Source organism: Miniopterus schreibersii (genome assembly GCF_964146895.1).
Source record: "Miniopterus schreibersii genome assembly, chromosome: 7".
Classification (NCBI taxonomy): Eukaryota; Metazoa; Chordata; class Mammalia; order Chiroptera; family Miniopteridae; genus Miniopterus; species Miniopterus schreibersii.
Window position 1 is genome coordinate 46,845,118 of NC_138108.1, and position 16,526 is coordinate 46,861,643.

At 36.0% G+C, this 16,526-nt stretch overlaps 1 protein-coding gene across 3 annotated transcripts in view; it reads left to right on the forward strand.

Moving 5' to 3' along the window:
- SCN3A (sodium voltage-gated channel alpha subunit 3) overlaps nt 1-16,526 on the forward strand; it is a gene marked incomplete at its 5' end in the record, with an annotated part of 103,059 nt that overhangs the window by 83,438 nt on the left and 3,095 nt on the right. For all 3 annotated transcript variants that reach the window (XM_081142995.1, XM_081142997.1, XM_081142996.1), the window contains 8 exons: nt 26-180; nt 936-1,109; nt 8,267-8,389; nt 10,660-10,932; nt 12,035-12,088; nt 12,919-13,060; nt 14,068-14,165; nt 15,971-16,241. In XM_081142995.1, coding sequence (XP_080999121.1) covers nt 26-180; nt 936-1,109; nt 8,267-8,389; nt 10,660-10,932; nt 12,035-12,088; nt 12,919-13,060; nt 14,068-14,165; nt 15,971-16,241 — 1,290 coding nt within the window. The remainder of the gene's footprint in view (nt 1-25; nt 181-935; nt 1,110-8,266; nt 8,390-10,659; nt 10,933-12,034; nt 12,089-12,918; nt 13,061-14,067; nt 14,166-15,970; nt 16,242-16,526) is intronic.

Genomic DNA, 16,526 nt, shown 5'->3' on the forward strand with positions numbered 1-16,526 from the left:
TATTACATTTACTCTTATTTTTTAGGATGTATTAAAAAGTTTCCATTCTGTCAAGTAAGTATAGAAGAAGGCAAAGGAAAGATCTGGTGGAATCTTAGGAAAACCTGCTACAGCATCGTTGAACACAACTGGTTTGAGACTTTCATTGTCTTCATGATCCTCCTGAGTAGTGGTGCTTTGGTAAGTGAAATGCATGTGGGCAAGAATCAGGTTCTAGTAAAAGAGCGTATTCTCCAAAAATACCAAAAGCAAACAATGAGTTTAAGAAGCAAAAGAGGACATATATCTGTGCCTTGCAGAGCTTGGCACCCATAGTTTAACTATGCAAAACTCAGCACAGAAGAGATCAGGGCCATGAAGAGCCAGATGGAATTTCTCATCTGGTGTTTACCTAACAGATGTTCTCACTGAGACATCCATTTACAGAGACATTCTGTAACTACATTACCTTCCATATCCAATACCATGCACTTGTCCCTAACGATCATATTAACATTTGTGGATTTAAAATGTATCTTGTTTTCGATATGTCTAATCAATTTATCCTTTCAAAATAAACCAGATTCTTCAGGGAAACAGTCAAGGTAATGTTGGAATAGGCTAAGTCTCTCCCTCATTAACAAAACTTCTAGTTATTTTTTTGAGTTTACATTACTTCTCTCAAAGCATGTCTTTGTAGCAATAATTGAAATAGAGATTTGGTGTGAGAGGCAAGGAAGAAAGCACATACTAAATCAGTAAAGCTGTTGACATTTACTTACCAACATTTTCCATTAGTTTTAGTCTTTAAATTTTGCCTGATGTTCGATGTTTGTCTGATATTAGCTAAAACTTATCAAATTATTGCTGTGACCAGTATTACACATAAGCAATTTTATAAAGTATGTGGGGAAGGCAAACCATGCAAATGAAATAAAAGTATTCTTCATTCACAGGCTTTTGAAGATATATACATTGAACAGCGAAAGACTATCAAAACCATGCTAGACTATGCTGACAAGGTCTTCACTTACATATTCATCCTGGAAATGCTTCTCAAATGGGTAGCTTATGGATTTCAAACATATTTCACTAATGCCTGGTGCTGGCTAGATTTCTTGATCGTTGATGTAAGTATACTGAATAATTTTTTTTTTTAACATATTTTTATTGATCTCAGAGAGAGTAGGGGAGAGGGAGAGAGAGAGATAGAAACATCAATGATGAGAGAGTCATTGATCAGCTGCCTCCTGCACGCCCCCGACTGGGGATCAAGCCCGCAACCCTGCATGTGCCCCGACCGGGAATCAAACCCCGATCTCCTGGATCCTAGGTTGATGCTCAACCACTGAGCCACACCTGGCCGGGCTACTGAGTAATTTTTATTAAATTCTTAAAGAAGTAGGTTTGACATTTCTTCTATTTTTTTAATTGAAACCTTGACTTTTGAGAACCTAGTTTCACTCATGCTGATACAATTACGCAGTTATCTTTTAAAAAATATAATAAATGCAAAAATGAGAAATGTCTCCTGGAAAACCGTAGGAGAAGTCCTAAAAATGTGGAAGTGGTATCAGAAAACACAGAGAAATATGTTCGGTGCCACAGGAAGACAGCTCTTCTTTTTCTGAAAGATTAGGACCTCAAATTCAGGAATAGCTAAAAAATTCTGTTAATTGACAGATCTAAGCATTTATCCTATTAACAGTTAAATAAATAAAAAATTTCAAGGAAGTAAAATCAGGACAGATTTGGGGCCAAGAATTGTGAGAAATGCTCTTTAATTGCTTAGTAGAGAACATGTTATTAAATAATGTTAAAATAACTTATGCTGTATTCATTCAGTCGCATACCCACAGAGACAATGAAATGCATTTCTGGTCTTAAATCAGCAGTTAGATAGCCCCATAGTAACCAGATATTTAGCATGCAAAGAGTTAGGTGTAGGAGCCCTGCTCTGAAACTCATTACCCTCATGTGAGTAGTCACAGGAACCTTGGCAATGGTAGAATATGTCCAACTTGCAGTCTATTTTTTTTTATTCTAAGTGATGTAAAGGCACTGGGGCAAAATGATAGTTATCTGGGTCTTTGTAGTTTGTGATACTCCATTGCACAAGGCCTCTTAGCCTCCCAACAAGCACCTCTAGCTGTTTCCTAGCAATCATAAAGCACTTTCTTTTAAGCTCGAACACTGTGAATCAATGATTGTCATATGTGTGCATTCACTTTTTTTTATCATTTTTTACAAGTGTGGGCTTATCTAATTTCTATTCCCCTTTCTCCTACATATACATGCTCATAATTCTATAACTAAAATGTGTTTAACCCTTTGAGTTGAGAAGAAATCTGCTGCCAAGCCACTTTTAATAGACCAGAAATAACTTCCATTTCCCATGGCTGGTCTTTAATGAATAATTAAGCTGAATCTCAATATTGTCCTGCGAAGCTATCCATAAAGGGAAGTTTAGTTTTCTCCCATTCTGCAGCTGGAATGGACCTTAAAGAATATCTAGTCTTTATTCTAGACACTTTTCTGGAGAGTTTATTCTAAACTGAAGCCTTCGTTTAAAGAATTTTCCTAAAATAGCACAACCACTTCGTAAAAGAGCTGAGACTAGTGTCCAAATTTCCTAATTCTCAATTCAGTGCTTCTTTACCCCCAGCTTCCAGATTTCTTATCTAACTGGTACAAATGTAATATATTTTTTCAGACTGGCCTTGGGATTTAGCATTTACAATATCTAGTTTCTCTCTGAAATGATGAAACACTAAATACACTTAAGAATCCTCTTTGGTTCGAAAAGATTTTGTCATGTATTAAGACCAACTATAAATGTGATGGAATTCCAGAAGATCTGAAATCTACTGAATATTTACATTTACTGAGAAATTCACATTCACTAACATGCTTACTACGTTGCACTTTTAGCATTTCTGTGTGTTTCCTCCAAGTAGAAGATATTAATATGCAGAAATCTCCCGAGCAAGGGTGTTGTACCATGTTTGTGTCCTTAGACACTTAATAGAGACATTTAGGTGTGTATTAAATAATGTCAAAAATGAATAAATTAATGACAAAGAATGGTTCCCTCCAAATTACTTCCCTTTGAGTGAGACTAAATTAGTAGATTAGAACTGAGTACTTAACGCCTTCTATCTTTGGGTAAATTATATTATCTTAAATAGATGTATCTTCTTCTTTTTTTTCCCTAAAGCAGGGACTAAAATACATGAATTACTGTAATCTCAGATAACAACTTGTTCTCAGACCACTAAGTTAATGTAACTGTAGAGTTAAAATGATTTTTGAAGGTACAAATGAAATATACTTTAAAAGGCTTCACAATCCATCATGTATTTTGCACTAGCAAAATCTGAGGTATAAATGAAGTACTTCATGCCAGGAGAAATATACTTTCAAACCTCAAAAATTTTGTTTATATAAAAAATGTACTCTATTTCATTCCCTACCTAAAAATAAACATAGATTGTAGTGGGCTATTGGTCCGACCTCCTAACATTCATTCATTTATTCAATAAATATTTTGAGCACTTTAAGGGTCCCATGTTATTTTAGAGAGAGGAGATATAAATTAGGTAGATTAAGCCCCAGTGGAGTTTATACTCTATGGCAGTGATTTTCAACCATTTTCATCTCCTGGCACACCTAAACTAATTACTATAATTATGCAGTTCACCAAAAATATATTTTTGCCGATCTGACAAAAAATAGGTATAATTTTGATTCATTCACAATAGATGGCCATTGTTGTGTGGGCTGTTGTCATTTTCTTTTATCTGACAACCCAAGGGAAAAGAGGTCAGTGCCCCTGACTAAAGAGTCAGGTAGTGCATTTTGAAAATTCTTGTGGCACGCCAGTGTACCTCTTGTGGCACACGGGTTGAAAATAGCTGCTCTATGGGAGTGCAGAACAGATAGTAGAGACATAAATGAATAAAATCTAAAAATAAGGCAACAGATGGTGGTTACTGCTTTTAAATAAAACAGGACAATAGGATAGAGATGACTGCAACGTGGGGAGCAGGAGGACAGTATTAGCTAGAGTGTCTAGGAAAGGTGTCTGCAAAAGTAAATGATGAGGTAGGGTATCTTAAGCCATTTGGGCTGCCATAACAGAGCACTTTGGACTAAATGGCTTATAAACAACATAAATTTATTTCCCACAGTTCTGGAAGCTGGGAAGTCCCAGATCAAGGTGCTGGCAGACTCAGTGTCTGGGGAAAGCCTGCCTCTTGTCTCATATATGGCATCTTGCTGTGATCTCACATGAATGAAGGAACAAAGGAGTTCTCTGGGGTCTCTTTTATAAGGACACTAATTCCATTCATGAGGGCTCTGCCCTTATGACCTAATCACCTTCCAAAGGCCCCATCTCCAAATACCATTACATTGGGGATTAGGTTTCAACATATCAATTTTGGGGGGACATAAACATCCAGTCTATAAGAGTGGGCCAGTCATTCAAAGACCTAAGGGAACAGAAAAGAACAATCTGAAGGTCCTGGAATGAGTATGAGCCAAGGACACTCAAGAAATGGGAAAGCAAACTATTGTGTTTGTGTGTGAGGAAACGTGGGCAAGAATGATGGAAACTGAATTCCGAAAGGTACCTAGAGGCCATGCAATAAGTTTGTGTTTTGTTGTAACTTATTATATATTGTGTATATTAAGTAATTTATTATATATTATAGTAATGGGAAGCTCAGGGAGGGGTGTGTGCAAGGATCTGATCTATAGTTTCAAAATGATCACATCTAACTATGGGGAAAGAATGGTAGAGTTGAAGCAGGGAGACCAATTAAGGAGTTGTATTGATAATCTAGGAAAGAGAAGATTGTATCAGACTGAGGTGATGAAACTTAGTGATGGACTGTATGTGTGGTATGAAGAAATGGGAGGGTTCTACAAATGGATTTTCTTTCAACTTGGGCTTGGACAAATGGGTAGAGAATGAAGTCATTAACTAGAATGGGGAAGATCAGAACAGGTTTGACAAGACAAGCAGATGGTAGGTGGAAGCGGAGTGCACTAAGTTTGAGATGCCAATTAGACATTTAAGAATACATATAGAGAGAAGCCAGGACCTGATTATGATTTTAGGAGTCATCAAGATACAGATGGCATCTGAAACCATGAACCATTAGCTCATGCGAGCTGACAAGAGAGCCCAGACCAAACTCTGGGAACACATCAACAGTTTTATAGGTGGGTTTTTCTGAAGAAGGGCTGATCAATTTTGTCAAAGGCTATAAGGAGGTCAAGTGACATGAGAAATGATATATTTGGCAAAATAGAGTTCATTGGTATCCTTGGTAACAGTTGTCACATGGAATTGATGAGGACATAGTATGGAAATATTGGAAAGATTGAGGAAAGAATGAAGATAAGAGACAGCAAGTATGATAATTCAGTTTAAACTCAAGTTGGACAACTTAACCCATGCTTTTGTATGCCAGAATACTGCACTAGATGGGTCACTTTTCTGATTCTGTATATATATTTTTTCCTATCCAAAGGTCAGAAAGATACTGAATTTATATAAAAACCAAACTATCCTATACTATAACTATGTAAGCTATACTGTAGATACTGCTATTGGCCTCAATATTGTTTTCCTCAAAAATGATTTCTCATTTAAGTTGTTCCTTTTACCTCTCATTCAAAATGCTCCTCTCATCTACATGCTAAAACTTGGTATGACTTGGGGCTAATACAGATTTATTTTGTTTCATTAATTTCTTTGTCTACTAATATGACAGCTTTAATTATTGCTGATGTATAATTGGTTTTAATATTAGAAGGAATTTTCCTCTATGCTCTTCATCTTAAAACAATAATATTTTACGTTATCTTATTCTTTTTTCTTTTAATATTTTAAAGTTTGTGTAGTTCCAAAAGACAGTCACACACACTGTAAAAAAAATGGAAAATATATTAGTACCTAAAATAATTATATTATTGTCTATAACAGTTTTCACTTTATTCCCTGTTTGTTGTTTTTGAGGTCAACAACAGTGTATCTGCAAAAAATGATTTCTTCCATTTTTCTAGTTCTTATAGTTTGCATTTATTTTCTCATAAAGTGTTAAATAATAATGTTGATAGTGGTAATATTTTATTTGTGTTTTTAATAGGAATGCTTCTAGCCCTGGCTGGGTAGCTCAGTTGGCTAGAGCGTCATCCTGATACGCCAAGGTTGCAGGTTTATCCTGAGATCAGGGCACATACAAGAATCAACCAATGAATGCATAAATAGGTGGAACAACAAATTGATGTTTCTCTCTCTTTTTCTCACTCTCTCTTTTCCTTCCTCTTTCTCTCTCTAAAAACATGAATAAAATAAAAAAAAAATAATAATTGGAATGCTTCTAGATTTTTGCCTTCAGAAATTATACAAGCTTTTGGATTGAAAAGTATTATCTGAATATATGGAGGTAGTCATATGTTTTTAATCACTTAACTGTTTATATTGAACTTAAAGAATTATCTTTAGCTACTTTTAAGGGAAATAAATTCATACCACTTGGTTCATTAACCAATCACAGGACTTCCAGTTTCTTCTTCAGAATCGTCAGTTTCTTCTGCAGAATTCCTTTCTGCTCAACCTTAGCTGCCATAGGAATGTAGGAAAATGTGAATGACAACCACCCTGAAACACCCAGCACAGACAGTTTCACACAGTATTTGCTGTGCAGTGAGGTACCAGGAATTATGTAAATTTGTACTAAAAATTCAGTTTTGGGCACAAAGTTTCTATTACACTTTGTACACATTAGCAAGAGTGCCTTTTGTGTTTGGCATGAAAGAAATGAATATTAAAACACTGTGTGTTGAAAGGTTGGGGACAAAGTTGCTGATGTGGAAAACACTGAACTTGAAAACAGAAGGCCTACCTAAATTCCGGTTTCGAGCTTGCCCCTTGCTGCCCTTTCTTGGGCTAGTCATTTGACTTTTTTGAGACAGTGGTAATGAGTGAAAAAGATCATTGCAAGCTGTAAAGCACCCTCCCCATAAAGGACACTATCTTTACATGTTAAGTATATTGCAAATCTTTAAAATTATATATTTCAAAATTGTCTTTAAAGAATATTAAGGTTATTACAATACTTAACTCAATAAAATGAGTTTTTGTGCTACACAAAATGACATGAAGTCCATTAAAAGCAGGGCAATTCAATAGTGCCCAGTTTCTCTAGCAGCACACAGAGCTGGGCCAGTGTGGAGGTGGTTTTGGCAAGTGGTGCCTCCTAGCCTTTGAATCCACATCTTAACCTGCCAGTACCTTTGGGTTCCAGCCATTACGTGTTTCTTTTCCTTTCAAAGCATGAACCACCTTACTTTGGGGGCTTGAAAAATGTGCAGCCATTTATCTTTAAGTAAGAGACTTGGTTGGGAGGATGAGGGAAGTCTTCAATAAGAAGCTCCAGAAATATAAAGAAGCTGTTAATGCCGCCTGAGGCAAAGGCGCCCAGAATATAGAAGCCTGTGTGTTCTCTAATAACCTTTCCCATCTTTCCAGTCTTCTGTCACAGCAAACACTAGACAGAAATGAATTGCTCAATAAATTATCCTGCCTCTAGACAAGGTTAGCTTCAAGTCATTTATTTTTCTGTTCAATTTTGTGAGATGTATGCTAAATTAAACAGCGAGGGGACAGTGGCTCCAATTGCCTTTAGAGCCTTGGTTCTGGTTTTGGCATCACCCTTTATACCATGTGTTCTTGAGCAGATCATTATTTTCATCTGCCCTCAAAAGATCGTTGGGAGATTCATTTAGATCCATTTTCAACAGCCATTTTCACAAGAAATTAAGCCCTAGTGCCCTTACACCATCCAATGGATGTACTGACTCTGTAACATGGCAAATGCCTCCACTATGCATAACCAAGATACATAAATTCACAAGAGAAACATGGTTTCTAATCTGTGGTATTAAGCACAGATCTATGGAGGATATGGGTTTTGTACCACATCCTGAATCATTAGTGGTATTCATGCACATGTTAAGGGCTCCATGGAATATCTAATTGGAGGAGTTTACAAATGTTTATAAAAATGGGCAAGGACTCTGGTTTCACTGGTAAGAAAAGCAATAGTGTGAGATGAGGCTCACAGTGTAAGATGATCCCACTATGTGGAAGATGAAAGCTGCCAAGATATGTATGAAGTTTTATATGGTCGTCATCAAAGATGAGACCATATCCTATGCCTTCAGTCAGCAGTTTATTTCTTGGTGGACTGATTAATCATTTTTCCTTTTGTAGGTTTCTTTGGTTAGCTTGGTAGCCAATGCCCTCGGCTACTCAGAACTTGGTGCCATCAAATCCCTCCGGACACTAAGAGCTTTAAGACCTCTAAGAGCTTTATCCCGGTTTGAAGGCATGAGGGTAAGAGTAAAATCTCTCTGGTGATGCATGTCAAAATTAAATATAGATAATGATTTAGATATAGAGGGGAGCCATACTCTTTTGAAATGTATTTCATAGAATTACAAAATTTCAGAGCAGGAATCTTTGAGGTCACTAAGCCTAGCCTCCTGAAATTGAAACAGGCCTTCAAAAATTGTTTGTGGCAGAACACGGACTAGAGTCCAGCTCTCCTGATGAAAGTTCAAGGGTGTTTCCACAACACTCAAAAACAGTGTGCTACCATTTATTTCTTTCCATTGCGTATATACTTTGAAATGACTTACTACTGACATTCATCCTAGGAGGGTTTTTAATTCTTCAATAGGTAGTTTGATTTCTCAAAAATTACTGGTAATGAATGAAAGGTAAAATGGTTTTTGTGTGCTTTTAGTTCTTTAATTAATATCAGTAATAAACATAGTTGTTATACAAGAAAACAACACTAAATTGTAGCCTCTGACAAAATCTATATATCCTAAGCAAACAAAGTAGGGGGTTAGGATAATTAAACATTGCTGGCAAACCCTGTAGTTTGCTTTATAGACCTCCCTTTTAAGTGAGCATTCTGCATGAGGCTTGCTTTTTCTATAGTGTATTTTCCTCTCCAGTTCTCCTCCTTAGTGTATATTTTATGCATCTAAACATATAGTACACGCTTGTACACACACCCACTTGCAGCAACCCTCAAAATACTGTTTAGCACAAAGGCCAGCTTTGTTTAATCCAGCTTGCGAAAGCACATGGATATTGAATTTCTTCTAGGCCACAGGGCTTTTATGTTAGGAAGTAGTTTGTTTGGGCAATAAAAACACTTCAGCCTTGACATTGAGATTCACTCATGAGGAGAATTAAACTGCTCTCCAGACTTTTCAGATCATGGAAGGAAAGAAATACTTGGTTTTACATTATAATTTTATTACACTGATATTTGATCATGGAAGTCACAAGACAAGATGACATTTATAAAATTACACAATTTCAGGTTCTTTTCACACCAATTTTATACCATTACTGACATTTAAGCCCTCATCTGGTTGTATGGTTTGATATTAATGATTCATTTTTAAGGGGAAATAGCACCTAAACAAAACCTTTATATATTTGCTCTTATCTGGAAAAATATTCTGTCATTTTTAATTTAGTCATATGGCAGAATTAACATTCCCGCTATAAAAGATGGTAAAATGTATCATGCATTTATTTGATAACAAGAGGACTTGCGGAGGTAATTTTACACAAATTTTAGTAGCAAAAAACCCTGATTTAAATATAATACATTTGACTTAATTTCTAAAAGAAATAAAATTTAAGTAGCATATGAAATTTTTACAGTTTTGGATTCTAGGTTTTTATGTCAATTTAAAAATCTTTGGCTTTGATTTCTAAAATACTACTTACAATATTTTAAAATAAAACAATAGTTTTATTTAATATAAATGCTTTAACAAAATAGTCCAATATAAACCAAATTATATTAGATAAGAAAAGATACTGTTGACAGCTCTAGAAATTTCAAAATATATCTTAATCTCTTCTGAATTTAATTAGGGGAAAGGTGACTGAATTTCTCCTTAATGAAATAGCTCAGCCTGGTGAAGTAACACGTCCCACAAAGTGAACATTTAAGAGAGAATAATAATAGTGGGGACATACTGTCTTTTTATGCCCAGCGATAAATTCCATCTCATTTCCTAATTTAATATACTTTTTAAATTGAGATTTACCAACAGGAGAATAAAAGGACCCTGCAAATTCCCAATCCTATTCTCATAGCCATGAAAAGTTCACTTGTACAGAGGATACAGATTCAATGCATTATTAAAACTGTGCTTATTTGTAAAGGGTTTGTTTAATCACATTTTCAAATCATCAATCATTCATTAACATTCTTGAAAATTAAAACGTATCTCTGAACGATGATTGCTTCTTCTGTTGGTATTTAATGTATTTTTTTCCCTTTTCTCCCCCAGCATGCAAACATCTTCTGACTCCATCTCACTATATCAGGTTTTGTTTATTTCTTTTCATGCTTTGACGTATTTTGCTTTCCTTAAATCCTTTAGCTCTTTGGTTGTGTCGCTGTTTGTTTTCCCTTATCAAATATGTCCTAGAAACTATCAGAAGAAACAACTTGTGCACCTAGATTTTTATGTAACTCTTTTCACACCCATTTTAGTATTAAATAAATGAAAGGAATGGTTTCCATTTTAACGTTTTGTAAGCTGCCTGATCCTCATTTCCTCTTCTAGGTGGTTGTGAATGCTCTTGTTGGAGCAATTCCCTCTATCATGAATGTGCTGTTGGTTTGTCTCATCTTCTGGCTGATCTTTAGCATCATGGGTGTGAATTTGTTTGCTGGCAAGTTCTACCATTGTGTTAACACCACAACGGGTAACAAGTTTGAAGCTAGTGAAGTCAACAATTTCAGTGACTGTCAGGCTCTTGGCAAGCAAGCTCGGTGGAAAAACGTGAAAGTAAACTTTGATAATGTTGGTGCTGGGTATCTCGCATTGCTGCAAGTGGTAAGTGGCTACTGTGTGAGTTTTGAAAACATTTTCAAAATGTTTCAAGTGAGATCATTTCTCTGATGTTCTTTGTTTGAATGATTAATATCTGACAGCACAAAAGCAGTTGATGATAACACCTATACTCTAAGCTTGACTTGACTGCGAAGATGTTTTGCAGTTATTTTATACTGTACTTTCCCCAGGATTCAGCTTTTAGTATGTTTTAATGTGACTTTATATTTCTGTTTCCTGTGTTTTCTTGTTATATTATTGAGCACTGTTGTGCTATTAGCATTTCTAGATTTTTGTGACAATTATTGTCAAAGGAACAATTTTATGTATTAAAATAACAATGTCTATATTGTAGTAATGAATTCAGTGTATAGATTATTAGTCATATAATTAATTATACTTGCCCTAGCTGGTTTTTCTCAGTGGTTAGAGCGTTGGCCTGTGGAGGCTCAGTGGTTCGATTCCAGCCAAGGGCATGTACCTCAGTTGCAGGCTCGATCCCCAGCCCGTCGGGGCACGTGGGAGGCAACCAATCATCATGTCTCTCTCTCTCTCTCTTCCACTCTCTCTGAAAAGCAGTGGAAAAAATATCCTTGGGTGAAGATTAAAAAAGAAAAAATTATAACAACAACTAAAGAGTATGCTTCTAATATGTATGAAAATGCAAACTTATAGAGTGAATTTCAAAGTGTGCAATGTTTAATAATTTTGACTTGACAGTATATTAACTAATCAATAATTACTTGATGAAAATGACTGAGTTATGTTTAAACATGCCATAGGTTTAAATCATAGAGCTTATCTTTTTGTATGAAAGGGAGCTGAGTGGAGATGGGAGTTTTATGAATCAAGCATATAGTTAAATTTTAGCGTAGGGAAAAAATGGAAAACCTTCTGAGAAACAAAGAAAACAAATTCCAGACTCGAAATAAAATCTTGTTCTATTTCAGTTTCATTTCTTCATTCAATTCACTTCAATCTCTTTGTAGAAAATTTCATAATATTGTACCAAGAGTTATTTGTAATAGCACTATCATATTTTCGTATGGTAAAATGCATTCTTGGATTAGGCTTTATGCAGAATTCAAATATATGTTGTTTACAGGCCACATTTAAAGGCTGGATGGACATTATGTATGCAGCTGTTGATTCAAGAGATGTAAGTGCCACTCAAATACTATTTATAGCTACTAGATATTTCATAGTGAACATTTGTGATCATTTAGCTGAAAGGCCAGAATTTTATATTAGATGTTATCAGAACATGTACAGTTATATGTAGAAATGATCGTTTTAAGACAATACACTTCAATATAGATAACCTTTTAGTTAGCATGTCTATTATGTAATATATATCTGTTATGAAAAGATATCTAACTGCTTGGACCAGAAGACATAAGATGGACCCAGTAAATGAGACTGTTAAGATTAGGAAAGGTGCTCAGTGGGAAAGTAACTTGTCTCTCCCTATGCCTGTAGAGTATAATAAACCAGGGTCAGGAAACCAGCTGCCAAAAATACCATGGTAAAAGCAAGCAAGTTTCAGGGAAACTCAATTTTAAAAATAGGGATAAAAATAATTCCTCAGAACATATAGTTTATGCTGAATTTTTCTCATGGAAGTTGATATTCTGTTATTAAAACCATATCTCCAAGAGCCAGCATTTCTGAACCCAAATTGAACATACTGAAAAAATATATATATAAGACTAACAATAGGCTCAAAATATTTCCCCTGTTTATACCACTGTTATTTACTCTAAATAATATGTACAAATAAGCCATAATGGGAAAACAGATGCAGGAACCATCATAAAAATTACAAACTTTCATTATATATTACACCATAACAATTTGAAGAAAGAATTGTCTTGCAGAATACCATCTCAGGACAAGGGAAAAATAGCTCTATATTAAGTAACAATGCTAACCAAGTTGTTAATTTAAGTATCGTGCTTTTAAATATTTAATATTTTCATTATTATTTAGGTTAAACTTCAGCCTGTATATGAAGACAATCTGTATATGTATTTATACTTCGTCATCTTTATCATCTTTGGGTCCTTCTTCACTCTGAATCTATTCATTGGTGTCATCATAGATAACTTCAACCAACAGAAAAAGAAGATAAGTATCCCTCGGCGCTCCCCTTTCTGCGTCCCGAGGGCCTCTCTGTGACATTCGGACGCTCGTGGTCATGAGGGACTTAGATCGTTTTCACATCCTGTTCCCTTCATGGTGGGGTCAGCTCAGCTGCAGAGGACTCCAGCTCTAATCAGTGGCTCCCTCCAGGTTCATCCTCTGCATAGCTGCTTGCTCTAGCGTCTTTCTGACCCAAAAATGTGACCACTGATTCACAACATCCAGTGGGCCTCCAATGCTTTATCCTTGCTTACGGGGCCCCTCAGGAACGATCTCCACCAGCTTTCAGCCTCATTTTCTCCCTCAGCACATTTTCTATATCCACTTCCCTAGTTCCAGGCTCTGCCCAGCCACCATCTGGGCACTTGCTACACACAAGGATACATGGGTTTTCTACCCTTTTCTGAACAAGCCATGTTCTTCTGCCTTCATGACTTAACGGAGAATAATCTCCTCTTCCTGGAATGCGTTGCTTAGCAAACCTTTAAGCATCCTTTAAGGTCTAGCTCAAGGGTACTCTCCTATATAAAATCCATTTCTGAGTCTTGGAACTTATTGTTATCTCTGTAGCGGTTGTTTTTTGCATATAGACACTGTGTCTTATATATCTATGTAATTCTCATACCAGATACATTGTCTAGCACACAGGAGGTGCTCAAAGTTGTTTAATAAACAAGACTGTCAACAGTGAAATAGCCTAAGAAAACTTTTTTCTTTCACGAAAACGTCTTTGAGAACCCCGATCCTACTTCTAAACATAAGATAGCCAAATTAAGATCTTGTACTAATCAGAGTTTTATGAGATTATGGGTTATTACATAATATTAAAGTACTCAGAATTTCACATAAGTGGGAAAAGCAGAAAAAATCTGTATGAAGCAGGATAATATTCGAAAATGGAGAGGATTAAAGGAAAGCCCCAGAAATATTTTGGTAGAACTGCTGTGATACTTGTTGAGATTGTAACCAATTTTATTCTATGTCTTTACTTTGGAGGTCAGGACATCTTTATGACAGAGGAACAGAAAAAATATTACAATGCAATGAAGAAACTTGGGTCCAAGAAACCTCAGAAACCCATACCTCGGCCAGCAGTAAGAATGACTCATCTTCTTGACATATTAAAGCCGTATTTCCATACAATGAAACTCTGGATCAGAACATATATTTTTAAAATTTATCTTTATTGTTGAAAGTATTAAAGATGTCTTCTTTTTTCCCCATTGACCCCCTCCTTCTTCCCCTCCTTCTTCCCCAACCCCTCTCCACCCCCCACCAAAGCCCCAGGCCTTCACCACACTATTGTCTGTGTCCCTGGGTTATGCATACATGCATATAAGTTCTTTGGTTAATCTCTACCCACCCACCCACCCACCCACCCTCACCTTCCTTCTGAGATTCATCAGTCTGTTCCATGCTTCTATGTCTCTGGATCTATTTTGTTCATCAGTGTATTTTGTTCTGTAGATTCCACATATGAGTGAGATTATGTGATACTTGTCTTTCTCTGACTGGCTTATTTCACTTAGCATAATACTCTCTAGGTCCCTCCATGCTGTCTCAAAGGGTAAGAGATCCTTCTGTTTTACAGCTGCATAGTATTCCATGGTGTAAATGTACCACAATGGATCAGAACATATTGTGTGACATTGTCAGGACATAATATGCCCTAATTGTGATGTCCATATTGTGTAACACAATTCACAACTGCTACACTCAATAAGACACTAAATAAGAATTACTAAGTTCTTTAAAAGGGGAAATGTTCTTTACAGTCTGTCAGTTGAAAGTCTCCAACTAAAGCTTCCCAATAACTGCTTCCCAAGCAGGCTTAATGTTCCTGCCGCCAACAATGCACTGGACCCTGCTCCTTTGATCCTGTTATAGGGCACCCTTTTGGTCTTTTAAGTAGATGGAGTTTTTCAGATTTCCCATCCCACACCCACTGGCTCCCTCTCTATGCTATTTGTTCTCTTTATTCTTATGACTAAAAAATATTCTTAATATTCTTAATATTTTTTAGAAAGGAAAAAGATGTCATCAAAGTAGTTTGTTTCATGAAATATACACACGAAAAGGACATATTTAGGATGCATACGCTGTAGAGCTTCACAATAGGAAGGCATAATAATGATGTATTATGCTCACAGAGCTGTACTCTAGCTCATCTGTTCTCTTAGATGTGTAAGTAATAAGGAAACTGAGGCCCAAAAAAGGTAAATATCATACCCCAAATCATAAAGCCTGTAATTGCTAGAACTGGGACTAGACAAGGCCTCATGAATCCTATGAACAACTTCACCATATTTTTAAGAGTAGTTAGAGCTGAGTAGGAGATGGGAGAAGGAGGAACAGGGTATACAAAAGGGGATGAACCTGCTTAACTGAAGGTCATTTGAATATTACAGTTAGAGGAGGTAGAATTAAATAGAAAATGACTGACATACTGTGGAAAGAGAAATTGAAAGAAGATACTATCAGTCCTAAAGTATTGATAAACTAATTGGACTATTCACTCATCTACAAGTCTGTCTACATTAACCTTTGTAAATCTTCATTACTAGTTTGATTATTTTTACAAAAGATAATGACTAGTTATTAAAGTCAAGCAAAACCCATACATGTTATCAGCCAATGGCCACCAATTTATGCCTTATTCGGCTTTATCTTCCCATAGAACCTAAATAAACCAATTATGCTTTATTTTCATCATATGTCTTTTTTCAACTCTTTCTCTTTTTTAACATAAAGAGAAATGAAGCACACAGAATTGTGTGGGGTTATGTGAGAAGGGTGCACATCTAATGGCCACTGGTGGAAGAACTTTGACTGCGAGTTTACTGGATCATTATTTATGAAATATGCCTATTAACCTTCTCTCTCCTCTCTCTTTTTCTAGAACAAATTCCAAGGAATGGTCTTTGATTTTGTAACCAGACAAGTCTTTGATATCAGCATCATGATCCTCATCTGCCTGAACATGGTCACCATGATGGTGGAAACTGATGACCAGAGCAAATACATGACTCTAGTTTTGTCCCGGATCAACCTTGTGTTCATTATACTATTCACTGGAGAATTTGTGCTAAAGCTTATCTCCCTCAGATACTACTACTTTACCATAGGCTGGAACATCTTTGACTTTGTGGTGGTGATTCTCTCCATTGTAGGTAAGAATGCTTTCATTACAGAGAAGTGCGGTGGTAGGAAGGTCCCTCAAGGCCTGACAGCTGTGTAACATGGAAATCAGATCTGAGAATTATAACGTATGTAGATCTAAAGTTTAACAGTCTTGTTCATTTTCCTCTAGCTGAAAAAGATTGGTATTCAAAAATAAAAAACAATGTATTTGGGAATTTCAGAAACAATCTTTGTTTGTAATTGCCACATTTCATATGTGAGGATGCCTACTCATAGAAACTGGCTGTGTATAAACTTAAATTGTTATATCACTA